A 27,436-nucleotide genomic window follows, 5' to 3' on the forward strand; every position below is an offset into this window, starting at 1 on the left:
CTTAATATATTTGAGCTACAGATTTCTCTAAGCTAGAGACCCAGTTTAGCCTCGATACAAGTGTCATGATAGCTAGACAGTACTTGACAATTTTGCTCTTGTGTGGAAGTTTTATCCTACTTATCTGTATGTCATACAAAAACATTGGGGTTGGACCAGCACTGCACAGCTGGGGAGGGGAATGGGGTGTTAGGGGTTCAGTGTCTAGGCCAGATACACTTCGACATATAGCCGGGATCGAACCACCGACCCTGTGGTCCATGGACAACTGCCTTGCCAACTGAGCTACAGCCTAATGCATACATAAGTGTGTACAGAGGTAGCTGTAATTGAAACTTAGTCTTTTTCTCTCATTACCCCAATCTCTCCCACTCTCTCTCTCTCTCTCTCTCTCTCTCTCTCTCTCTCTCTCTCTCTCTCTGTTTCTCTTTCTGTTTTTTACTCTGACAAAATGAGAATACAGGATTCTCTGTACTTTTAACTCCACACCCCCCCCTTCACAAAGACTTTAATCGTGACAGCTAAGAGAATGAATGCTTTATTATTCATTAGGAAATGTTTTTCGCTCCATGGCAGGCTGATTTCCACCCCATTACGCCCCTATCGTCTTCCAGGGTCTTCTCATCTAATAAGGTGATCATGCCAGAGTTGTGTGCTGCCAGCCCTGAATTGGCCAATGATCAGAAGGGTCCTTTTAATAAACATGTGAAAAGTAAGGCTCGGGATAGGAGTAGAGTAGGGGGTGTAACTCTGTTGTTGCATTTGTCAGGCAGTGGTAGGTAAGCATGCTAAGTAAGTGGAGAGTATGACTATTCTTTTTGTTTTTAGACTGAGTTGGTAATATACTCTTGTGATTATAGTGAAACATTGTTGAACTCCCAAATCTCAAACTTTGCTGGCCTTAGCCAAAATGAAATAATGTATTTTTGTCTTTTCACACCAACATCTAATCATGTAAGCTGGGCCATATAATCATGTGTGACATAATTTTTAACCTATGATTTATTGACTGTTTGGGATGCACAGAGAAAAATCTTTTAGTTTATATTATGTAAATTACAGGTGTCTGGCTCTTGGCAATCATCTTCTGCTGTGCAGCTTAAAAAGGTGTTATTAATTTTAAACACAATGCAGAGAGACTACACAGAAAGGCTGCTGTTATTACCTGTGAGAGTAAGTGAAGAAGAGATAAGTAACTCATACAGTATATTTCAGGTTATAAAGTACATTTAAGAGCATAATTCAGTTATTGCTCATGTGTGTGTGTGAGAGTCTGTGAGTATATATGTGCGAATGCGTGCGCATGCTGTTATTGTAGGCTGGCCACTCATGTTGATGTGACTTCAAGAACAACTAGGCCTTTTGAATTTCTGACGGTTTAAGTCAACAGTAGGCAGACACGTGGCTCTGACATGGCTGGTTGTATTGGAGGTTTGTGGAGCCAACTTTGGTCACTGGGACAAGCTTTTGGAGGAATGACTTTGGACAATAACAGTGACCAAAATACCTTTTTTTTTTCATTTTCTGTTAGAATGTGTTTCGCAGGATGAATGACAGTGAGGAATCATTCCAGCTCAGTTTGCAATTGCTTTCTCAATCGTAAAGCTTGCAGCATCCTGACTCCACAACATTGCGCTCAGCACATCTACAGTGCAGTGTCTAAAAGATTATTTTTGTCCCCATGTCTCTAAACTGTAGGTTTTAGAAATAGTCTTCCTATGCTAAATTTGTCATCTCTCAAAATGGGACAAGCTGCTTCATCGCTGTCTAACTAAAACTGTATTCATAATTAGTTGGGAACTTTTTTTTTTAATGAGCCATGTTAGATTTCCATTATTCTTGCAGAGTGCAGTTCTGTTGTGTTGGTATATATTTTCCTGTAGATTTAATTTATTAATTTACTTTATCTTTTGAATTTGTGGACTAAACAGCTGCCAGGCACTATATTGCATTTAAATGTCTCAATAGCCTGGAAGTTGCTGTTGTTCAAACAGTGTGCCAACCACAGCTTATCACTACAGAGACAAAAGGTTAAAATGTGTAGTTAAATAAACAAAAGATACTACCTTTTGGTAATGCTTGCAGAGCAAGTTTGATCAATAAACACAGTTCTAGGTCTTTGAAGGCATATGTATAGCTCAGCATTAACCATTATTTTTTGCAGCTTCTGCTGATTATTTTGAACTTACAATAAACTCAATACAGACAGCATCTACATCTCTGTCAGTTTGACAGATGATGTATAGTGGTTGAAGCCATTTGCTATAAGTTTTTTTGCGTACTTTGTGCTTTAGGCTGACTGGGCTGTATTTCTTGCTTCTGCAGCAAAACAATGTTCATTTCCAGACCACTTGCCTTAATTTACGTTTATGGTTGTCTGTCATTTTACAAATATGACATAATGTAGGCAAATTGTGAAGAAAGCAGAAAAAGCTTTCTTTTAAATAAATAAAATCTAAATTTTTACTGCACTGCAGAAAATGTATTTTATACATATATACTAGTTTTTTAACACACATATGTCAATGTATCTTTTATGAAAACAGAAGGTTTTCAGTGTTTTAAAGAGAAAATCATGTAATTCATAACATTGCCGGTTTTGATTTTCTTCCCTGGTGAGATTATACCAGGTGACCTCCACACCTGACTGAGCTTTAATAGACAGATGGGGGGATCATCTGGTGTATCCTGGCATCGTATTTCGTCAAATTGTCAAAAAGAAAAGTGGTGTAGCAGGAAAAACAATAGAGGCTATTTTCAGGTGTCTGGAGTGTTTTCTCATTTGTATCACAGACTTGCACTACATTCCCCCTGGGGGTGCGGTGCCCTGGTTTCCCTCTAAGGTGTTCTCACTTGGTAAGAACATCTTAATCCGGACTCAGCTTCAAGAGAGCGTAAGTGTTTTTGGGGGCGTGGGATGAATGATCCTGGTAAATAAAGAAGCGAGGGAACAACATTTAAGTGGGAAAAAGAATAATGAAATGTGGGAAAACAAGTGATTCAACTAGAGAAGTAAAGTCATAAGGGTGGGAGAAAGAGGGCTTCCCTGTCTGCAGGTGACAGGTCTAGCCAAGCAGCAAGTCAGTGCAACATTTTGAAGCCAATTATCCAAAATTGAATTAGCAATCAGTGGCAAAGTGCCAGCAACCTTGAGTGAATCTGATACTCCAGAGACAAATGTCCAGATAGAAACCAGACTGTGAAATGTAAAACACTAACCGTAACCAAAGGCTGCATATAAGTTCAGCAAATCCTCTGTCTTAACTGTGACCTCCTCCCTCTCAGCTTATTGCATTTGCATTTCTTTTTCTTTTTGGATTTTTACAAAGCTTCAGTGAACACGAACTTAATGCCCATGGCCTCAGCCCCCTCTCCTCTCTTGTTTTAAAAGATGGGCTCAGCTGCATTCCTCAGTGTAATCCTCTCAAAATGGGCCACACCCCTAGTAAACCAAACATGTGGAGGGGAATGTAGCGTAGCAGGAGTTGGTGTTTCCCCAGGGTCATTCACACAAACACAGTGAGGGACTGACTTGGGCCTAATGTACGGCTGCGGTGGATGCGGCATGCTTTTATGTGCCCCTCGGATATCCCCCTTCACTACTGTTCCTTTAACAGGCTTTCTTAAAAAAGATGCACACACACTTGCTGTCTTCCTATTTCAAACCCTAACAAATTTCATTTGATCCAGGACTTTACTCCCTACACAACCACAACCCCAATCTTGTTCATTTTAAAAAATTCCAAGGACATGAAGAGATAAGTGAGAAGGAGGAAGTCAGGTCAACTCACTGTTGAGGTCTCATAATCCTGGCCCAGTTAGTCAGTCAATTATATGTATTGAAAGGGTCATTGGTCATGTATGATACCAGCCATAAAAGTTGTGCTTTACAGTGCAGTTCCCTGTTGGGGCTCCTTTTCCTGCTTTTTTTAAACTTTAATTTTCATATTACATGTTTTATCAAATTGACAGGTCATGTATTATATTATGATTGTGTATGTGGTGTGGTGGTGCACTATTGATTTAAACACATCTCTAGAAATGATTGTTGTTTATATGTTATGTGATATATTTGTACGTTAGTGTTGTCATTTTGTATAAATGTATTAACTTAAATATTCATTAGCTCATTGTTGATTTTACTGCAGACTTACTGTAATGGACTGTGCTTTTGCTCATCAGAGAAGACTTAACAGTAGGGCACATGTTGGCATTTTAAATGGGCCACTGCTCTGACCCACATCTGTGTGTGTGTACGTGTGTGTGTCTGTGTTAGAGAGAGAGAGAGAGAGAGAGAGAGAGAGAGAGACTGACAGTGATCCCCACATTTGACTCTCCCCCTCTGGGTTTTGCTGCAGAAGTGGACAAAACCAATTGTAAACCCGATGCTAATATTCAGATATGACAAAACACTGTAAAACACAGTGCTCACGTAATACTGCATTTTTAACTCTATAAAGTCGGTTTCTTACTTCCTAATTTTCCCAATTAGTGATTACAGAGATTGTGTATAATCACTAGTCTTTTATTCACTCGGGACAACTTTTGGTGCTGCTGTTTTTTAGTGTTAAAAAGTCCAATTTGGTAACTGATCTTAGAATTGCAGGAAGAAGTTTGGTTAACAGTTTTGCTATGTGGGCAGCCAGATTAAAAGATAAGTTAAATGTGAAGGCATCTTTTTGTCTAAAGTTAGAATATTCCAGACATCAGAAAGACATCTTTATTAAGCTACAAGCTTGAGTGTCCATGTTAAGCTGCAGTTGAAAAGGACTTTAATTGGGAAATACATCAATAATATAATAAAAAGAAAATTACACTATATATGTATCTTGTTGTATGTAGGGCAGCCTGCTGACTCTTTTTACTACTCAGGCTTTGTTATATAATTTAAAGAGGTTCGAGATTGTATCTTTTTTAACATAAACTTCATTATATTTTTTATGTATTTAATAAACAGAAAATGTATGACACCACTGGTGTTTAGTGTCCGATTTAATAGTAGGTGTTTGTTGCCCAGTGAGCCGCCTGCAACATGATGGAGAAACTGAGCATTGAAAATCTGCCCATCTGCTGTACCAGTGTCTCACCTGGTCTCAATCCACCCACCACATCTGAGTCATCCTCTTTTTTTCCATCTCTCTTTCCTGCCCACAGTGCTGATGAAGTAGTAGATTATGTGCATTTATCTCTCTCTAAAAAAGAGAAAGAAGAAGAAGAAAAAACAGCAACTTAAATCAGCACTGCAGAATCAATGCCATCCCCACATTTGATGATTTAAAAGCCAGCTGGACTCCCGCTCCCTTACTACTGCAGAAGTCATTGCTGTTGTGAGCATCTCTGCAGCACCGCTGAAGGCAGATCTATAGAAAGTCAGGCAACCATTTCGCTGTGTGCTTGACTTAGTGTAGGTTTCATTAATTATGTAGTTTTGTCACTCAGCAGATAGACTCATGTTATCCTAATCTAATTTCTAAGAGCAGCATTTATTTATTTTTTTTATTCAGTCAAATCCCATGTTACATGATTTCATTTACAATGTATATCCGATTTGGAAAATCATCATCTTGCTGTATTTCTTCCTGTAAAGGCCAGAAATTTCAACCACTACACGGTATGTTTCTTGATTTGCTACCATAGTGAAGCACATGGCATACGCTGTGGCCTATTTTAAACATTGAAAGAAATTGTTGCTCAGGAAATGTGTTCATTGCCCCCCACCCCCCAAAAGTCTCTTTTAATTATCCTCTGATTATGAACTGTACAAATGTACAAAGGCACAGAGCTCAAGACACCCCACAATTCCCACTCTGCCCACCCCAGCTCACACACAAACACACACATACCTAGGGAGCTACAAACAGTAAGACAGACAGGCCCAGCAGTCTCCCAGAGGCCAGCTTTTATAATGAGACAGAGATCTTTTTAATTGGCTCCATCTAATGAGGCAACAGAAATGCAATCTTTAGGGGCCCTACACTAGAATGAGTTCCCTCCACATTTTTGTCTAAATGACTATTGGTCTGTGTCAAACGGGCTCCTGTTAACCAGGCTTAGCATGACATCCCAATCCCATGTGAAGACATGTCAATGCTTATAATGTCAGAGCCTACATGTCACTATCAAAATTATTCAACTATTAAAGTCAGAACTGTAAGCTCCATTGGTGGTGACTGACATGGTTTTGCCTCATAAAAGCATGTGAAAGTGACAATAGAGTGTGAGCTGTGCAAACTCTTTCTTTCTTCTAGAAGTGTTCTGACTCATATCCTATTCGGGCTTGACCAGCGGCAGTGATGGACTGCGCATAAAAACTGGAACCGGTCATAGTTTTTTGTGAAATGCTCCCTTGGCAGTCCACTGTGTTGCAGATACTGATAAGCTGAAGGGAGACCACCATACTTCTCAAAAAACAGTGAAAAGGCTGTGCCTTCCTTCCTGCATGCTAACTTTAAATGCTTAAGCCCTCCGCTAATACAGTATAGGTTTGCCTTTTTTTGCCCTAGTGCTTGTTGATTACCTAAAACACTACTTTGCCAGTGCCAGGTTGTTAAAATAGACAGTGTGTTCAAGGCCAATCTAACTTTCCCTTCCAGACATCAGTCTTGGTGGCTCTAGTGTAGTTGCTCAAATTTGGGCTGATGAACAGAATGCTTAATAAGATTCTGGGACCCTTAAATTGCTTTCATATTAGTGATTGAAAGTGCTTACAACTGTAAAGTAAAAAATTATAGTTAATATTTTCTTATATATATATATACATGCTAATTCAGATATGGGCGACTGTTGCGCAGGAAAGTAGAGCAATTGTCCACCAATCTCACAGTTGTTGGTTCAATCCCCATCTCCTCCAGTCACCTGTCAAAGCGTCCTTGAGTGTTGGCTCCCACATTGGTGTATGAGTGTGTGTGTGATTGGGAGTGTGAATGGGTGAATAAGAAGCACTGTAAAGTGCTTTGAGTGCCAATAGGTAGAAAAGTGCTATACAAGTGCAGACCATTTATATAGGTTTTGCTTTCAAATATCTTTACTCCCAAAACAAGCCCAGTAGAGATTTATTTATACACATTGCAAGATGGAAGTTTTATTTACATTGTAAATTTAGGTCATAGCAGGGTATCTGTGCCTCCATACGTTTATGTGTGTGTGTTTGGGCCAACACGGGGTCCATGCAGAGTTCATGGAGATGGCCAATTTCACACCCAGCAGATGCCTGCACCCGTGACCCCACAGCGACAGGTGCAGGACACTAATTGGCAGCACGCATTGCCACAGAGTAGTGTGAACCCATGGTGGGTGAAGGAAAGAAGAAGGGAGAGGAAGAAGAGAAGTGCTACCAGTGGGGGGCAAATATTGGCACCACATTTGCTGCTGCCAACATGAAAACATTTGCATTGGTAAGACCATCAGGTGATTGCATGGTTCAGGAAAACAGTACTAGTAGCTATTTATTCCTGCTTTCCTTTTAGAAAAAAAGGCATTTCATGGTTGATAAACAAACAGATGTTGCCTCTGAAAAGTGCTCTCTGAGCCCATTCAGTTTGCATTTCTATAGCTCTGCCTGGGTTGTATCTGTGCCTCACATTCTTTTTGACTAAATCACTCCACAGAGCCATGGCTCACCTCAGAGAAAACAGGAAAAGAGCAGGGTGATGACATGAGGGAAAAGTGTGATCAATATGTTTACCTGCGTCCAACAATTTTAAGATAAAACACTCCCTGCAGCTCAAAGACTGTTTAAGTCTCTGTGCCCTGGTTTATTGATCCCATCCCTTTGACCAAAGGGCACTTAATACTTTAACCAAGTATAAGCATGTTCAGCCCTTTCTGTCTCATAGTTCTCAGCTTTATGAGGGCTGCTTTCATCATCTCCATTTGGGCTTAGATTGTTCTCAGCCCACAGAGAGAGCATCCTCAGAGGCCTCATCATCATAACCAACAAACAACATGCTGATCCAGAGTATGCACTTTATTTCCATTTGGTTACTTAAAGCAAAATTGAAATTGCAACAGCCTCTGTTGGAAAATGTTGTAGACATTAGTGAATTTGTGATTTCCCAGTTATAAACAAATATTTTCAACATGAAGAGCTAAAATGCCAGAAACCAGCATGTTTATTGTGACATCAACACCATAGTTTTGCATTTGATCTGTCTGTAATTCATCTGAATTCAGTAGTGTTTTTTAATTCTATACTAATGTGCTTGGAAATTTAATTTCTCTATAGTTAGTTGTCAGCAACCAAAGCTTTAATCCCCAAACTGGAGAGTAAGCAGCCATGAAACATTTCTGGCCTATCTGCTGACTGTGTTAGAAAGAGGCTTTGATGAATAGATCTGTTCTCTTCCTTCCATCTCATTATCCTCCTTTATCTGTTTTATGGATTTACACAACTCCTCTACACACTCTGACATGCGGTCGATAATGTCAGAGCAGGTAAAGAAGATGTAGGCTTGCTTTTTTAAAATATTTATTAATTTTTTGTTTAATTTCTCTCAGCAGCATCTGTGGTGAATTTGTGTTATTTTTAGTGTGCAGCTGAGTGGTGGCAACTTTGATCTCCACAGAATAATTGAAATTGAGGTATCTGTGAATAAATGCAAACACAGGAAACTGAAATTAGGGCTACTGGCTTTCTGCTGTTTGCTCTTGGTGATGTGGCATGGTTAACACCATATTCCTATTCCTATGTAGTCTTTTACTTATTGGCTAGTTGATCTAAGCAAAAGAAGTGTAATGCCCCAGTCTTATAGCTGTATCTCCCATAGCAACAGCCTGAGAGGTAGCACTGTCATAGCTAAGCCTTTCTTTTGAGCTCTAGTAGTGTCTCTGTGTGGGAACATGAAGAAGTAGCCTCAGTGAGTGAGAGCATGCTAATATGAGTGTATACCATTGAAATACATATCTGTGTTCCCCTACACATTTCTGTGGATGCATGTTTGTTGTGTTTGTGGATGTGTGTGTGTGTGTGTGTGTGTGGAAGTACAGATTAGAGGAGCTCTGGAGGGTGGGTTTCATGTCTCAGCAGATCACAGATGATCAGATTAACTGAAGCTGGGCTCTAGCCTCCAACTGGATTAGCACCTGGACTCTGCAGGTGCCTCCTTATAGTGCTACTGCCCATCATTTTGCCAAACAACAGTTACAACAACAAAATGCACACATCATAGAAATTTGTTGCCTGTATGCTGATAATCTGAATCATAATTAGCCTTTATCAATTTTTTACTGCAAAACTACACAGAAGGTCTTTTGTTAAAATTTTTTACAAAACAAAATTTTATAAAGTATATATCACAACTATTAAAATAAGATTGTCTATACCTTGTAGACATTTAGGTTCTCCTTTATTGTTTGTATTGGACTTATTATTAAATCTCCTAACATCAAGTTCTCTCCTTTTTTCTCTTCTTCCACATACAATCAGCCATGTATTCAGTATAACTGCCAACACCATAGCCTTAGTGTTAGAATAGTACTGTTTTAATTATCAGATAACTGATGACTATAGCTGCAGTCCAGTGCTGCATATTGACAACACTAGCATGTGATTTTCTATTTCATACAGATTCAGCTATTCCAAAATGTCATCGTACTGACTTTCAAGGAAACAATGTGAGCCAAAGGAAAGACTGATGAAATGTTAAACTGACATGATATATGAATGGACACATTCACACCAAAGGGTGTGGACACAAAAACAGCAAAGACACAGCCTTTATTACACATGGTACGTGAAGGCGTGGGAGACAGATTGCTGTGATCCAAATATCCCAGGACAAACAAGAAAGATTTTAAAATTAAATTTTTTTCTTATCTCACCTTTATTCTTCTCTCCCTGTCTATGTGTATATTTTCCTAGCTCTCTTCCTCTCTCTCTCTCTCTCCTTGGGTAATCTCAGGCGTGTCAGCAACAGCAGTACTACTCCTCCATCTGTGGGATTACAGCTGGTGAAACAAAGACACTTAATTACTGATGAAGGCAACAGAGTCTTATGTGTGTCTGTATATGTGTGTGCCTATTATATTTTAAAAAAGGAATTAGATGCTTGTTTCCATATTATTTGGTCTCTGTTTTTTGCAATAAGGGTATTTTATTGTTTATACTCACTTCCATTGTCTTTAAATATAGTTTAGTCGAATAGCAAGTGCAAATATACCAGATCGGTAAATAAACAGATCTGAAGAGAAGCTGGTAGTTGCACCTCAACAATTTTACATTGAAATGACTTGGTCTTACCCATTGTTCATGCTAGCATTGATTCCTGTTCTCAAATGAAAGCAAAAAGCCTTTAGCTATCATTTTATAATGGGTTTTCAGTGTTTCCTGGTGTCATGGAGCCTCACCCACTTTAAACAGATCCATTAGGCCATTAAAGCACAAAACCAAAACAGGATCCTTAAGAGGGACCATGTTTGAGGATGAAGAGAAGCCCTGTCCATGTGCATCCAGTGCCTCACTACTTGACTAGGTGCTTGGATCACTGAGTCTACCTTTTTCCTGTCTCCTGAGCACCGGAGTACCTGTTCTGTTGGCATCTCATAGCTGGGGGCTTTCACCAAATGGTTTCCTTGTGACCTGTTACAGACTGACCCATAACCACCTGTTAGTGCCCTTAGAAAAGAAACCCTATCTTAGCAAACTGAGGAAGGAGAAAAAAAAAGACATATTATAAACAAAAAGGCAGTCTTTATAAATAGTGAAAGAAAAGAGAAAAAGGAAGAAAAAAGGAAAGCCAGTCTTTATATTTCGCCTGTGAGAAATTCAGATACAAGGCATAACTCACAGGCAATTCCAGGATCATTTCTAGTAGGTGTTGGTGGCAAATATGCTCTCATTTGGATATTAATAACTTCAAATGCTGTAAACAAAATACCCAAGACATTGATAAAGCATGCATATTGCTAAACTATGATAATTATCTAAAATTTTGGAAAGATATAAATGTCACACTATGAGGTCAAGGCAGTACACTAAGAATACAAAGACGTGAGGTCACATTGATAGATTAGCAGAAAGTGTGAGTGCCTGTCCAACCCACATCCATCTTTGCTGGTCAGTGGGGATTCAACAGGTTCTGCGGCTGTGCTCTAAGGGGATTACACATACTATCACAGGCTTCATGTCAGAAAAATTAGTGTCAATTTCTCACAGCTGCCTACCTCACTCAGTGAGAAGGACAGTAGGATAACAGCGTAAGAAGACTTTGTCACAGTTTCTCTGTAACTGCTTTGTAAAAAAGTGTTCCAGCACTACAAATGAGACATGAAGTGGGTATTTCACTGTTAATTGGATATTAGAGCTGTGTTAATTACTGAAATACGCATAATTTTTATAAGCAACACATATTGAAACCGTTGCTATTCTTTTGCCCTTTATGGTTCCAGTGTCTCCAAAGCCTTAATGATACATTCAACCATCACAAGTACCTGTCTGTTTAGTGCTGACTCTCCATTGGTGTAGCTGTTTTCCCTGTGACCCTCCTCCCTCATTGGCATCCTGGTTTCTCTCTGCTTATATTGCCAGTCACATTGCCATTGATCACGTAATTAAATGCTGTGCAGGCATCTGAAAGACATCATGAGTGCTCAGATATGTAGAGCATACTTAGCTTCTCTCTGCTGCTGAAGGAAAGGAGACATAATAAAGTAATGGGTGTCCATACATTTCCCAGATTTGACACTATGTAATATATCAATATCGTGTCTTGTACTGAAGTGTTGATGTGTTGTTTTTTGTTTTTTTTGTTTTGTTTTGTTTTTTTCCTTTCGGCTTATCCCATGAGTTCAGGGCTGCCACAGCGAATCATTTCTCTGGATGTTGATTTGGCACAGTTTTTACGCCAGATGCCATTCCTCACGCAACCCTCCCCAACTTTTACTGGGCTTGGGAACAGCACAGCGTGGTTGGGGATGAGGATGGGCTGTTGGGGGATCAGTGTCTTTCCCAGGGACACTTCGACATGTGGTCGGGGCACGAACCTCCAACCCTATGGTTGGGAGATGGCCACTCTACCAACTGAGCCACTGCTGCCCTGAAGTGTTGATACAGTATATACAGTCATGGCCAAAAATATCGGCACCCGTGCAATTCTGTCAGAAAATGCAACCCTTCTCTCAGAAAATTGTTCCAATTGCAAATGTATTGGTATTCGTGTCCTTATTGTTTTTGTTTGCACTGGAACAATACAAAAAAACAGAGAAGAAACGTTGATAAAAACTTGATAAAAATTCACTCAGAACTCAAAAATGGTCTGGACAAAACTATTGGAACTTTGTTAAAATTGTAAGAAATAATTGCTTTTCAAGCATGCGATGCTCCTGTAATTTGTATTTAGACACACCTGTGGCAAGTAACAGGTGTGGGCAATATAGCAATCACACCTGCAACCAGTTAAAATGGACATGAACGGAAGAGCAAAAATTACAATGAAGGCTGATCCACCTGATGTGCAGACACAGGGTACAACAGTAGAACACTGTCCGTCGCCATCTGAATAAAATGGTAGGAGACGCAGGAGGACACAACTGCTGACACAAAGGCAAAAAAAAAAAAAAAGCAAGACTGGAGTTTGCCAAAACTTATGTGACAATACTACAATCCTTCTGGGAGAACGTGCTGTGGACAGACAGAGACAAAAGTAGAGCTATTTTGTAAAGGACATCATGGCACTGTTTACAGAAAAAGAAATGAGGCCTTCAAAGAAAAGAGCATAGTCCCTACAGTTAAACATTGTGGAGGTTCAAAGATGTTTTGGGGTTGCTTAGCTGCTTCTGGCACTGGATGCCTTGACTGCGTGAATGGTATCATGAAATCTGATGATTACCAAAGAATTTTGGGGCGCAGCATAGTGGCCAATGTCAGAAAGCTGCGTGTCCACCAGAGGTCATGGGTTTTCCAGCAGGACAATGACCTGAAACACACTTCAAAAAGCACCAGAAATGGTTACAAACAAAGCGCTGGAGACATTGGCCAGCAATGAGTCCAGATCTGAATCCCTTAGAACACCTGTGGAGAGATCTCAAAAGAGCAGTTGGGAGAAGGCATCCTTCAAATCTGAATGACCTGGAGCAGTTTGCAAAAGAAGAGTGGTTCAAAATTCCAGTAGAAAATCATTCATGGTTATAGAACGTGAATGATTTTAAAAAAAATTTTCCAAAGGGGGTGCTACCAAATGCCAATAATTTTGTCCAGTGCATTTTTTGGCTTCGGCATGGAATTGTATCAGATTAGAGTTTTTTTCTCTGATTTTTTGTGTTGTTCCATTGCAAACACAAACAATGAACACCAAAAGCACATGAACACCAAAACATTTGCAATTGGAACAATTTTCTGATAGAAAGGTTGTATTTTTTGATAGGCCGATATTTTTGGCCATGACTGTATGTTGGAATGGCTGTGCAATGTCTACATCTTGGATAAGCACCAGCACTTAATAGGCAAGTTAGTGCATTTGCCTATTAAGTTCGATAGGAACCACAATGGAGTAATTTTAAAACAAGTTTTCAGTCGCCATTTACGCCTTTACGACATTTACAGCTTTTCTGTTGGCAGCAGCCTATGGGCAGCCTATCTCCAGCAGGCCAGAGGATAGAGCACCCATTGAGGACAAAATGCAAATGTTACAGTGGTTGAACGGAGGGGCCCACAGCTGAAGCACTATTCTGCCGCGGGGGTAGAAGAGCGGTCCTCTGTGTCAGTGCCACCCACAGACACACAACAGTCATCATTCTGACCAATCAGCCTGGCTGATGAAGCAGAGGGGGGGATGGGGGAAAGGGTTGCTACCACTGATGAAGATAGCAGGGTAAAGCTCAGGCAGGGGATGATAATGCCAGTCATACATAAACCATTTGGGCCAGTGTTTCCTGTAAATGTATTATATTCTGGGGGTTATTGTGTTTCTCATACCCAGTATGAGAATGTTCCAGGGTGTTGTTGCAAGGATGTTGTTGTCTTGTTGCAACTGCAGTAGTACTTTCTGTAGAAATTACAGGAAAAACTGCTTTTGGTATTCCTTTCAGTCATACCTAATTGCTGTAAGGGATTTATCACAGCTGTGTGTGTGTGTGGTGGGGGGTAGTAAATTAACATTTGCACCGAATCAGGGACTCAAAGTACAGCTGACTCATAGTCCTCTCCCCATCTGTGTCTGGTTGCCACGCTGACGGTTCACAGTGGAAAGACATCTAAAACAGACACTAAACAACAAGAATATTAAAGTGAAGAATTTTGTCAGAAGGGTTTTCATTGAAGTGTTTAGCCCGGCCTCTCCTTTTTGTGTCATGGAGTGTTGCAGTTGGGCAAGAGAAATGCTGTACTCTCTTCAGCATTCTGTCACTTTGTTTGGCTGAATTGGGTGTTTTGTGTTCTCATGCCTGTGTCTTTACTGTGGCAAGTGTTTGTCTTGTTTTTTCTTTCTGTCTCCCTTTGCTGAAGGTTTTTTAACTGAGCATTGTGTTCTCCTGTCTGACTTTGGAGAATGTTTGGTAGAATGCTAAAAAAATGTAACTTTACATGCCATTCTTGACAACAAGGATAAAAGGTTTTGTGCTGCACAAAGCAAATATTTTTATTATTAATGGTAGAATTTGTACATCATTTTTTCAGTTAACACATTCATTCTTTAGTCTATGAATGTGGAAAACTAGTGACAAATAGAATAAAATTGGGCTAATCAGCTGTTATCATCCAAATTGACAAAAAGCAGCTTAAAAACGTAAAATTCATGTTAGCGGCTAACAACAAGATACCTACATGCCAAAATAAAAGCCTCTGGACAGTGTCAATACTTACAGAAACATTTGCACCATTGACTTTTTCTGCCAGAATGTATTACCGGTAGTAATTAATCAGCCATAATTACAAATACTAAAACCAACTGAAAGAGTCTCATTGTGTTAAATGAGTGTAATCCTAATCTGTTTATGAAATTAGCTGCCTTTATCCCCTTCCCCCTGGATCAGCCCTAATGTGGAACACATTTTAATAACGCTACTACTGTATTGAAACAGTTAGTGGAATCTTGTTGCCGTTGTCCATGAAGATTTAAAGAATGTGCCAGCAGTAATGTCTCTGTTTGCAAGCTCTTGGACAGAGAATCTGTCAAGTGAACACTACCCATAATTTATCCTTGATCTCTCCTTCATTGTTGTTTTGTTTTTCACAACGGTGCAAGAACATACAGTAATTATCCAATCTGAATCAAAGCAGTTATTACTGGCTCCCAAAGCATGGATCATAACATTTCATAAACACAAGGACACTGGTGCAGCATACAACAAGAGGTTGTCATGTGAGCAACCCTGAAAGGTATAATATCATTGTGTATGTCACACTTCCAGAGTGTAGTAGTTTTAAGTGAACCCATAGTAAGAGACCGATCAGAGCAGATGAGATGCTACAAAGGCAGTATATTGTGAAGTAATGCAGGAGAGGAGTACTGAAGTGAGAGAATGTCCACAGGGGGAGAGACAGGTGAGTGGCTGTAGGGGCCAATGCAGTGGGGCGGTGGTGGTGGCGATGGAGGCGGCCGATGCCTGGTTGGAAGAGAGCTGAGGAGAAAAGGAGTTGGACAGATGAGGGGAGTGAAGCAGGGCGGACAGAGATTCTGGAACAAGACAAGATGGTTGGGAACAAGTTTGGTTCAATGCAATTCATTTTCATAAGCTAGAGTTCTCTGCTACTGTGAGGTTTACTGAGACAATCTGGCGACTTGTGGAGTGCAGGAGAATGGTATATGAGCAGCTGTCATCAAGGTAGGTAATTGAGTTCAGGTGTGACTGCCGCAGGAGCAGCTTCAGGTATGTTTATACACACAGACAAACACAGACACGCACACAGGTTCCCTCTGCTGGGCTGTGCGCACCATTTTCAATCTCCCACGTGAGGGTTCCCATCAGAGAATGTGCTCTGGGTCATTGGAAGAAGTTTCCGGGCATGGAGACGGGACCGGGCATCAGGCTTGAGGTTCCTAGATCCAGGGCCATAGATGAGGGAAAACGTGAATTGGTCAAAAAAGAGGGACAATCAGGCTCGGCAGGAGTTGAGGTTTCTAACTTACTTTATGTGGGCTAGGTTCCTGTGATCAGTCCAAACAATAAAAGGTTGCAACACCCACTCTAACCAATGACGCCATTCCTCCAGTGCCAGTTTCACCGGCCGCAGCTCGCAATCGCCCACCGAGTCTCCAACGGTAGAAGAAGGTGCAAGGTCACAGCTTTTGGTCAGATTGGCTGTGTTGGGAGAGGACTGGGCCCACACCGACCTCTGCAATGTCCACCTAGACAATTATCTGACAAGAGGTGTCAGGCTGACACAGGATCGGTGGGGAGGTGAACATCTTCTTCAGGTGGGACAGGGCCCTCTGCTTGCAGGGTCCAGTGACACGGGATGTTACAACTGTGGCAACAGTGCTGTAGTTTTTGATAAATCAACGGTAGAAATTGGCAAAGCCTAGGAAGTGCTGTAATTGTTTTCTTGTCTCCGGTCTGGGCCACTCTATGACAGCACTTTTCAGGGTCCACCCTTACTTCTCCCTCTCCAATCAGCTATGTCATGGTAAACTGGTGGAATGAGAGACAAGTCAGTTTTTGGCGCACTGTTTTCAGACGATGGGTGGTGAACGGGAAATAGGGCTGCGAGTACACAGAAATTGTTACAAGAATTTTCCCCACGAGCTCATATTTTTGGCCAAAGGGGACACTCAGCTATGAAGTGTCTGGCTGAGCTGCAGTAGATGCACTCCCTCGCCTGCATCAGAAGAGGAGAGGCCTATTCAAACCCTTGGCTCTGCTGGGGCTTCAGGGGGCACTAGGTTGCCCAGTAGTGTGCCCTGACTAGTGATCACTCGTTACAAGTGGTTCACTCCCCTGGGTCCATTTGAATGGCCAGATTGTTCTTTCACACTTCCAGAGTGTAGTAGTTTTAAATGGACCCAGAGTAAGAGACAGAACAGAGCAGTTGAAATCGTACCAAGGCAGTTTAAGGCACTGCACAGGAGAGGATTACAGGAGTTAGGGAAATTCCATGGGGGGAGAGACAAGTGAGTGGCTGGAGGGGCTTGGAATCCTGATGCAGGGGGAGCGATGGAGCAGAGAGTTGCCGGGGGGAGGCGGGCCGATGCCGGGGGGGAAGAGAGACGAGGAACCAGATAGACGAGTGGAGTGAAGTAGGGTGGCTGGAGATTCTGGAATAGGGAGACAAGACGATTAGGAACAAGTTTGGTTCAAAGCGAATCAGTTTCAAAAGCTAGAGTTCTCTGCTACTGTGAGGTTTACTGAGATGATCTGGCGACTTGTGGAGTGCAGGAGACCGGTATATGAGCAGCTGTCATCAAGGTAGGCGATTGAGGTCAGGTGTGTCCGCCGCAGCAGCTCCGGGCATGCTTATACACACAGACAAACACACATGCACCCACACTGCCACACACACGGGAACAAAAAGGGGAACGGGGGAAAAGGAGGGAGACAAGGAGGTAGAGGAGCTGGTGCTGTGACAGTGTAGCTATGGCTACACACTGGCAGCTGGCGTGTGAATCACAGAGGTGCCTTGGTACCTTCAAAGATCCTTTTCATAGATGGCTGCTTGCAGGCAGTGCCCACAATGAATGGATTTCTGCTCTGCTCCTAGTGGGTGGCTTAGACAGAAGGCACAGTGCACTCACTCAGTGTGTGTGTCTTTCTGTGTGGGTGTTTTTGTGTGTTTGCATTTGTCTGCCACCCTCTCAAAAAGATAAAGGTCTGAAACCAGAGAATAGGACAGCATTGTCATCAGCCACACATGCTACTTTTTAGAAGCATCGTCATCGTGTCAGTGGACCACCTCACTGCTTAAACCATGAGCCATAAGCACTCATCTTTGATACGTGATGCAGTGCTGCATTCCAACAAAGCTTACCTCATCTTATGTGCTTTGAATCCCAAGTGTGGTATCTCAAACTGCAGCCTGGACCCTGAATGTGATTTATAATCGCACGCTCCAAATGTACTGTAATTTGTATGTATAGCCATCACTATGGAGCTCTTGCATTTGCCATTACCGTGTTTTAATAAAGCAAAAATTACTTCTGTCATTAAGCAGATGTTAGATTTTCACCCTTACTTAGAGCTAATCAGAAGGACATGACGTGGGTGAAAGCTTTTTAACTGCTGTGCAGTACCAATAAATGAACACCTCCATTAGTTTAATAAATGCATCATTTTATGTGTGCGTGGGGCGATTGACTTTTTTTCAGAAATATTACTTGTTGACAGCTGTCAATGCCAGGACATCTTTTCCAGGGTAGGATTAACCCAGAATATAGCCTTGGACTACCTGATCTCATATTTTCACACTGAATTCAACTAAAATTATTCTAAATGAACTGAGCTCTTCTATTGTGTGCTGTTTTAACATCCCCTAATGATCTCAGCCATGTAGATGTACAGTATGTCATATTTATAGCCTATTCTATCCTCTTTATTGTTGGGCATGGTGACTTAAAGAGGTCCAAGCTATTAAAAAGGACTCTGAATAAGTACAGAATGTAACTTCGGTAATTTCTGCATGTTAAAAGTGAGTCCATGTTGCCAAATTAATTCATGTTACCGGCAAAAATTTAATTATATATAACTGACTTTGACTTCTTTTAATTTTTTAGTGCAAAAAATAGATTTCTGCCCGAAGACAAATAAAAATTTACACAAAGACCAGGCACAATGATGTGATAGCTCATAAATTCATCATTACGATAGCGCTCTCGAACAAAGTTGGACAGTGTCATGGATCTGACACTGGACTCTACTCACCTTGACCTTTTGGCCTTCTTTTCACGGAAGGTGAAGGTGAGTATTACCCAATCACAAACCCTGCCCTTTGTGGATTCTAATACCTGCAATCCCCCTCTCTGCCCTCCTTCTCTGTCTCTTCCTTTATTCCCATTATTCTCTGCCCTTCACTCGTTTCCCCTCTCACCCTGTTTTCCATAGCCCTGCTTCCTGTTTCCCAGGATTTATTTTGTAATCCATCTGTTCTACTTCCTGTCTAGTAATTTCAGCTACTTCACCACTCATCATCAACCCTGTTTTCACCTGTTCCCTTGCTTATTTAATCCCCACAGTCCCCTGCCAGATTGTCTCTTTGCATTCCATATGCTCCTGGACACTGTGTTTTCCAGTTTGGACTCCGGCCTGCTCTACTCTGCCTGACCTCTCTTTGTGGATTCTCACTTTTTGCTCTGAGGCTTTGTCTTTGTTTATCTCTGTCTGTTGGTCTCTGTTAAGTATTGGATTGTTTGGTTATTCGAAGTTCGGTTATCTGTTCATCCGTGTTTATATTATCCGTATATATCTGTTTATATCATATTATTCCTGCCTACTGGCATCTGTATATTCACACCGTTTGGTTCTTTGTTATTCCTACTTCTGATCCCTCTCTACTCTTGCACATTTTTGGTTTACTGTTTGTTGTCAGTTCTGATTTGGCCCTCGTATGTGTGCACCCCTCACACCTGCATTTACCATTATCTAGGTTCCCCAACTCTATATTATATCTGTTTTCTTAGCGCTAGTCTTAGCGCTAATGTCCTTATTAATTTTTTTTTGTGCAGTTTGTGGGTTCTCTGTAGTGTGCTCTGTCTGTCCTCCATTTTAGGAGTGACTTTCTGTTGTTTCTGTACCTTTCCACATCATTGCAATAAATCCCAGTTGCCATCATACCTCCTCTCGCTGTCTTCTCACTTGGGTCCTTATACAAAAATCCTCAAAGAGTGAAAGGAGACAGTTTTATGAATCCAAGTCCTGCACTTAAAGCAAACGCAATGGCATAATATGAAACACTCTAAAAAGTAGTTTCACCACCACTCCTTTCGTCTTTTAAACGGTGATGGGAATTTGCAAAAAGGCTATATATTCAATGAGCTAAATAAATCCCATAACTGACAAAGTGAGCGAATAGGGCTGGTGATGTGTATGTGTTGCCATGTGCACCCTTCTTTATTTGTGTGTTTGCTTGTGTCTGTGATCTCTGTGGGGCACAATGGTGAAGCTGTGCTTCCCTGCAGACTTAGTTTGGGATGCCGTCCAGAGCTCAGCTTCAGCACCAGCTCCCTCTGTCACACTCTCGCTCTCTCTCACACACACGCACACGCACACACACACACAAACACACACAAACACACTCACACCCGCCCATACAGTTTCTCACGCACACACATGCGGTTACACCTGCCTACGCATTCTCTCTCATGGACGCGACACACAAGAGACACTGTCGGTGGCGACGTGTAAAGCTCCAATTAGTTTTTTGTTGTGGAGTTTGGTTCTGACAATATTCATCTGCTATGGGCAGCAATGAACCTGAATGTATGTGTTATGTGTGCACCAGTTACGCTTGCCTGTGCTGGTGTTTTAGGTGATACCTGATGTTAGTGTGTGATTTACTGCACATGACTTTGGCATATGTTGGCAGGCATTTTGTGATCTATAAAAGAGGGGAGATCAGTGGCTTGCTGTATCATGATGAGGTGGTCAGGTGGTATAGCTGGTATAGCTGTTCCAGGTTCCGAGCTGTTCCAGGTCGTTGTGCACATCTTAAAAGAAAAACAGCCTAATTCATGTCTTTCTGTGTTTACTAATGCTAAAACAACAATTACAGAGAATATTTGTAATATTTCTCAACTCAATATCTTTTGTGTCAGAACTTCAATTCCAGACAAGCAAAAATTCCAGCAGTGTGTTTGATGCCAGGATAGTCAGGTGTTATTAGTTTTTTTATTTGATGAGACTTGAAGATTATTGGTTATTTACACAAAAAGCCAGGCTTATACCTTTAGCTCTGCTTTTCTGTTTGCCTGCCCACCTCTTGTAGCAAAGCTCTTGGTGTGGCTACATAGATTTGGACATGTTGAGTAAGTACTTCACTTCCCTGTAGCTCAGTCAATGACACTCTGGTCTTTCAAGCCTTTGTGTAACAGAAATAATCCATTTCATCATGCATTTGTTCATTTGCATCATGACCCTTGGGATGTGTTCCAGTTATGTGCTTCTCTAAGAATAGTATAAGAATAATATATTTCCTTGATTTCCTTTCCCACTGCTTCCAGGGCTTTGGCTCAGCTGGTGATATTGACAAAATAAGAATAATTTATTTATTAATCATCTTAGGGATGACTTTTTGTCTGCTCCTCCAATATATTGAAACACATTTGAACTTAATAATTAATAATAGTTTGGGCTTTTCCATGTAATAAGGTGCTATTGTACAAGGTAGGGCAAGGAAAGATGAATTGTATAGCATAACCCACCTAAAGTGAATACAGCCAATATTAAGGTTATCAGTAACACCAGGTTATGTGGTATGAAAGAAAACAGTCAGGCACATTTAAGATCAGCAGGGAGTATATAGCAGAAGGCAAAGTCACTGACTGCTTCCTTTTTATTAACAAGTTGTTTGGTAAAAAAAATGACAGGATATTTATATATTTTTAATATATCCTCAAGCTCTGCTTGACTCTTCATTGCCAGTATCTCAAATCAGTATACCTGTCAAATATAATACAGGTCACTGGACCCACTAGACTGGTAAATACATGTGACATATACACATTCAGTTTTTTTGATATAAGACTTGATATGTTTGGACTGAGTAAATAAAGTCAGCGATAGTATGAAAACTAGGCAGAGCTGTCATATTTTCTTAAAAGAGTAAATTCAACTTTTCAATTCAATGCAACTTTATATATAAAGAGCAAATTCACAACAAAGTAATCTCAAGGCACTTTACAGAATAAAGTCAAGACTATAAAGATGTATAGAGAGAACCCAAAAATTCCCCCTTGAGTAAGCCCTAGGCAACAGTGGAGAGGAAAAACTCCTTTTAATGGAAGAAACCTCCTGCAGAACCAGGCTCAGGGTGAGCAGCCATTTGCCATGACCGGTTGGGTTGAGTGGAATTATTAAATTGGAGATAAGACTCCACGACACTGCTAATCAGGCCAAAGTTTAGACCCTCCTTGTGGTACATTGGTTCTAATTCAGCTTCATTTTTTTCTGTCCTCACAAAGATGTCACCCAAGGTATTTTGTGTCTTCCCGTCCTGTATTCTTGTTTTTCTGGCATTGTCTTCCCTTTATATTAAGTACTAATCTATATTACTTTACTCTGCCCACATTTTTTCCACCTCCTGCCCACATTTTTTCCGCTCCTCTCCTCATCTTTCCATCTTCCCTACAGTCTCTTTTTCCACTAGTCTTGTCTACCCTTTACTTTGTCGCTCCCTCCTGACAGCTCTCCTCTCTTCCATCCACTCTCCTCACAGTAAACATTTCAGTGAGGATCCATATTGGATTATTGTGTTTGCCATTAGCCTCCGGGTTGACAGTGTAATTGCCGTCATCCACCAGGGTGTGTGTAAGCCTGACCCAACCAAGCTGGCATTTGCATTTCCACAAAGACTACTGGATGACACATCAATCAAAAACCTACAGAGATTTTTTTTGTGATGGCTAGATAGATGGATTTAGACCTAGTGCCCTAGCCTATTGCCATCCTAATTTCCATATCTGCACTGAATACAGGAGTGTGTCAATGTGTCCATGGAGCAGGCAGGACCAAGACCTTCCAGAGTTAACAAGCTAGCAAGAAACTGGTAATCATCATTCATAACAATATTTCTAATGAGAGCTATCTGCAACCCTCACAGGATAAGAACAAGCATTCCTCAATGCCTAGCTCTCATAATTCTATGTTTGATACAGTCTAAGTATAAATATTATGCTGCCTTCAAGCACTTGATGTTTTGGAGTCTGTTGAAATCAGTGCCCACGTATCTGCCTCATCCTTACGCAGACAAACAACCTGTTCATAGTCAGGTTTATTATAAAAAATAGCTGTTTTTCATTTTTCTGTGTTGTTTAGAGACTCAAAATTTTTAGACAAGGCCATTAATGATCTATTTTGTTTCTCTTTTTCCCCCCCTCCCTTATGTTCATCACTCAGGGCCGTTGCACGCGAGAGAACTGCAAATACCTTCACCCACCTGCTCACCTGAAGACCCAGCTGGAGATCAACGGGCGAAATAACCTGATCCAGCAGAAGACAGCAGCCGCCATGTTGGCTCAACAGATGCAGTTCATGATCCCTGGCACCACGATGCAGCCTATGGTTAGTCCTGGCCTTGCTGCAGTGCCAACAGGCAGTGCAGCATGAGTCACTATGAAAATAGTAATGTTGTTGCACTACAGTGTAGAAAGCTTGTTGCACTACAGTGTAAAAAGTTTGACTGAAATTAAATTAATAGCATAATAATTTCTTTTAGTCTCATGGTCTTGGCACAAGCTTTCATCAATAAGCAGGGCACGATTCACTGAGGATATATGAGATGTCTGTTACATTCATACCGGCTCTAATGGAGACTTTTCTGTTATCCATCCTCTCCAATCACCCTGTTCTTGGATTAAATCGCCTGATGCAGGCTAAGAAGATCATGAATTTTCACTCATGGTTATTGTCAAGATGCCCTTGAGCAAAGCTAAAATCTCCCTTAGTGTTCTAGGTGTAGCTCGGCAGTCAGCGGTAGACTGCAGTTGCACTGGGCAGCTGCCAGGTGTGAATGTGTTTAACTGCATCAGTGTAAGGCAGTAAGCTGGAAAAGAACATGCATGCTCAGCAAAATCTTCCTAGGATACATAGAGGTTAAAAAAACTCTTGTTTCTACCCCCACTTCCCTCTCTTTCCATTTTGTCTCCCAAACCCATTTCTCTTAATACCCTCGACTTTCTCTGTCACCCTCTCTCCCCACCTCTCTGCTCATCTTTCTCACCCACCACTCTGCACAGCTGTGCACTCTGGGTTTTTTTTGTCTCTGGTTTCTTTTTTTCCCTTCTTTTTTTCCCTTTTCCGTTCCTATACCCTCTACCCACTTTACACTGTCGTCACATCCATTATTTTACATTTGGGCCCATTTGTGACAATTTCTTCTTGTCTCCACCCTCTTTACCATCCAGGAATAAAAAATAACCTAAATAACTAAAGAAAAATAATAGAATATGTTAAAGACCAGTTATGGCAACATTGAATCAGGTGTTAAAATAAATCTCGGTAAACTACCTTTAATTTCTGTTTACAGCAGACATTTCAAGTCAGCCAGGGCCTGGGCTCCACCACAGGTTTGAGCTACACACCCTACCTGACTCCTATGTCCCACAGCATGGGCCTGGTGCCCACAGACATCCTGCCCACCACTTCGGTTATTGTCCCCGGAAGCCCACCTGTCTCCGTGACGACTGGATCTTCCTCCAGCCAGAAACTGCTTCGTACCGACAAACTGGAGGTGACCCACCCAATCACAACATTCCCTCTTTGTCAGTCAAGCATGGCAGCTAATCATGCCAATGTGCTTGTTCAGGTTGTGAAGTATATTTATGCCCACATCTCACTGTGATTATGCATTTGAAATATGCAATAGATTTATTGTGATAAATAGTATTACTCATTTACAAGACAACTTTATTATGTTTATTATTTATGTTTTTTATATAATATTATATAAATGTGTATAATGTATTATTGAAGTACATTATATACCAAATATCTCCTTGGTAACTACAGTAGGTGGGTTAGCAACAAATAAAATACTGCTATATGGATCTTTTTTTCTCACATCTTTAAATTTTAAATTATATTTTTGACTGTAACTATTTGTTGTATAAATTACTTTAGACAATGACATGAAAAGTTTAGCAATGTTTGGTTAAACATTTGGGGTTCTGTTATAAGCAAGTATAGAATAAGAATAATTACTTCATTGCTGCCTTGGAATAAGCCCAAATTAGCAGTTGAGGTCATAAAAAGCGTGATTTCCATCATCACCTGAAACATTTTTACTGTACATAAAGAAACTCATATCATGCCAATTGCATGCTAACCTCATTGTATTTTCAGAATAGAGAAGGAAACAGGATCCTTACCAAATAGCTCTTTATGTCTGCATTGCCCTTGAGTATAAGTCAACGGACGTCTTGTTGGATTATCCCTTACAGAAATAATTAAAGCTTCTATCAGAAACATGATGCAAAAATAATTGTGAGATTTTAAATTAGAATTTGCTGAGCACATACTAGTTCTTGCTTGACAGTCACAGTTAGACTGGGACAGCTACTTTAACTATCCCAATCTGCCCCCAGTAAACAGCTCTGATTGAGAATAGCTTGGTGATTTTGAAAAGAGTGCACAAGGGGGAGTTTTTTTCCACTACATTTTTAAAGATAAACAATAATCTCCCTAAGACCTGGAGGTGATGCGTAGGTTTGTGCCTGTATGTGTTTTTCTATGCCAGTGCTATCACTTAGCAACTGAGTGAAGTTGGCTCTAATGAAACAGTATCCCTCTGAGACACACACACTCCCACACAAAGTCAGCATGTGTGTGTGCACGTGTACGTTACTGTATGTCAGTGTGCTTGAGTGTTGCATTTGAATTTATGGAAATGTGTACGTATGTGTGCTTCTGTATGTATGTACTATCATATCCCCCAGTCATTACACCTAGGCCTCTGAACAGTTGAATGCTGACTGGTTCAGTGATTCCACCATGTGTTTGTTTGACACACATTTCAGTCTTTATGTTAAGGCCTTTCAAACTGACTTCTAAAGTTATCTATAGTCTGTTTGAAAATTAAAACCCCAATTTAAGCAAGTGAACATGTATCATTAGTCTTTTTTTCTAGAAAATATTTTCAGTAGTGTGAAGTGAAATCTTGAAATATACATCATTCTACAGTGCGCTGTGGATGCACTTGTATACCATTATATGTATTATTTTTAATGAAATGCCGAATTATAGAATTAAGTTGCGTTTTAGGAGAGTAGATTAAGAATAAACAGAGATTGATAATTTACCAAAATGTAGATGCAGTGTTTTGCAGATTATCCTTGATTTTATGTAATTTATCTATTAGTGAAATTTTTATTTAATCATTGGATAAAGCAAACTGGCATGACCTTTTAAGATATATAAATCAATCTAGACTTAATCTTTTATATTTTTATCCTTAAACGGTTTTTACCAAAATATCTGACTTGGTGTCAAAAGGCCTTAAGCCGTGCGTTAAATATGTGTACAAAATCTCAAATCAAATAATGAAATATAGTTTGATCAAGATTTTTGATTCCTATTTTCATTACTGTTCTACTACATTGATAATGTGGAACAAAGATGACAGGAAATAAATAGAACAAGACTGAGACTAGATAAATTCATGTACTGAATGCCCAAGCACTCACCATTTTTGTCTCTTTTTATGTCTTTGTGTATTTCTTGTTTTTTTTTCCATTTTGCGTGCATATATCTATGTGTCTGTCCACATATGTGTGCCCATGGATCTATTTGTCCGTCTACTTGACTCTACTGCTACCAGGTTTGCCGCGAGTTCCAGCGGGGGAACTGCGCTCGTGGTGAGACTGACTGCCGCTTTGCTCATCCAAGCGACAGCCCCATGATTGACACCAGCGACAACACGGTCACCGTTTGTATGGACTACATCAAGAGTCGCTGTTCCCGCGAGAAGTGCAAGTACTTCCACCCCCCGGCCCACCTGCAGGCCAAGATTAAAGCCGCCCAACATCAGGCCAGCCAGACAGCTGTGGCTGCGCAAGCTGCCGCCACAGCTGCAGCTATGGTGAGAGCACAGCGCCACAGTGGTAGAGCAGAAAACAAAACACATACACACTCTTGTCCTTGTAGTAACTAAACAAATCTAGCAAGGTTTCTACTTATTTAGAGTACTTACAGAGCGAGAAGTTGTAAAATATAGACATTTAGTACCACCTATATAACTTGAACCTTCTGAGAGCTCGTTGGTTTATAGTTGCAGAGAGATTGTTGTTTGATCTGAAATATGTACAGTAACTCTACTATGGTACACTGTAATACTAAGATCTGTGTTTTGTAATTACTAGTTTTAGTGATCTTATAGCACCTTTGTACCAGTTAAAATACATAGACATCAACACAAATTATCTTGGGGTACTCAATATGTTAACACATGCTGTTGATGATGACACCCACAGTAACATAAAATGTGGAGCACTGCTTTATTACTGTATAAAACATCCCCACCTCTGCTGGTTTATTCTAGAGGACTCCAGTGTACAATTCACTAACAATAGTCATCCCAAAGTGAGGCCATTGTATACAATAAGCAGGGCTTAGTGAGACCTAAAGCATCAGTATAATGCTGCAAGAACAATCTGTCCAATCTCACTGCAGTCCACTTTTATTTTCCAGTGCCCTTGGTTCATACAGAGTGCGCTGGCTCACCCCTCATCCTACCCACCCCTGCTCTCAATGATAAGTGCAGCTCTCTGCAGATCAGTGCAAATTGAATCAGGGTTGGATGAGGAGGTAGCGTCATGGATGAGGGGTTTACCCTCCTTTTCCTTTAGTTGGAAAAATCCCTTAA

General features: G+C 40.7%; 1 protein-coding gene across 15 annotated transcripts in view; it reads left to right on the forward strand.

The window, feature by feature from the left end:
- mbnl2 (muscleblind-like splicing regulator 2) overlaps window positions 1-27,436 on the forward strand; it is a 51,707-nt gene that overhangs the window by 11,888 nt on the left and 12,383 nt on the right. For 14 of the 15 annotated variants that reach the window (XM_067492769.1, XM_067492760.1, XM_067492763.1 and 11 more), the window contains exons 3-5: window positions 22,975-23,139; window positions 24,104-24,307; window positions 26,393-26,653. In XM_067492769.1, the coding sequence (XP_067348870.1) occupies window positions 22,975-23,139; window positions 24,104-24,307; window positions 26,393-26,653 (630 nt within the window). The remainder of the gene's footprint in view (window positions 1-22,974; window positions 23,140-24,103; window positions 24,308-26,392; window positions 26,654-27,436) is intronic. The other variant, XM_067492764.1, reaches the window with a different exon arrangement.

Source organism: Channa argus, chromosome 23, assembly GCF_033026475.1.
Source record: "Channa argus isolate prfri chromosome 23, Channa argus male v1.0, whole genome shotgun sequence".
Taxonomy (NCBI): domain Eukaryota; kingdom Metazoa; phylum Chordata; class Actinopteri; order Anabantiformes; family Channidae; genus Channa; species Channa argus.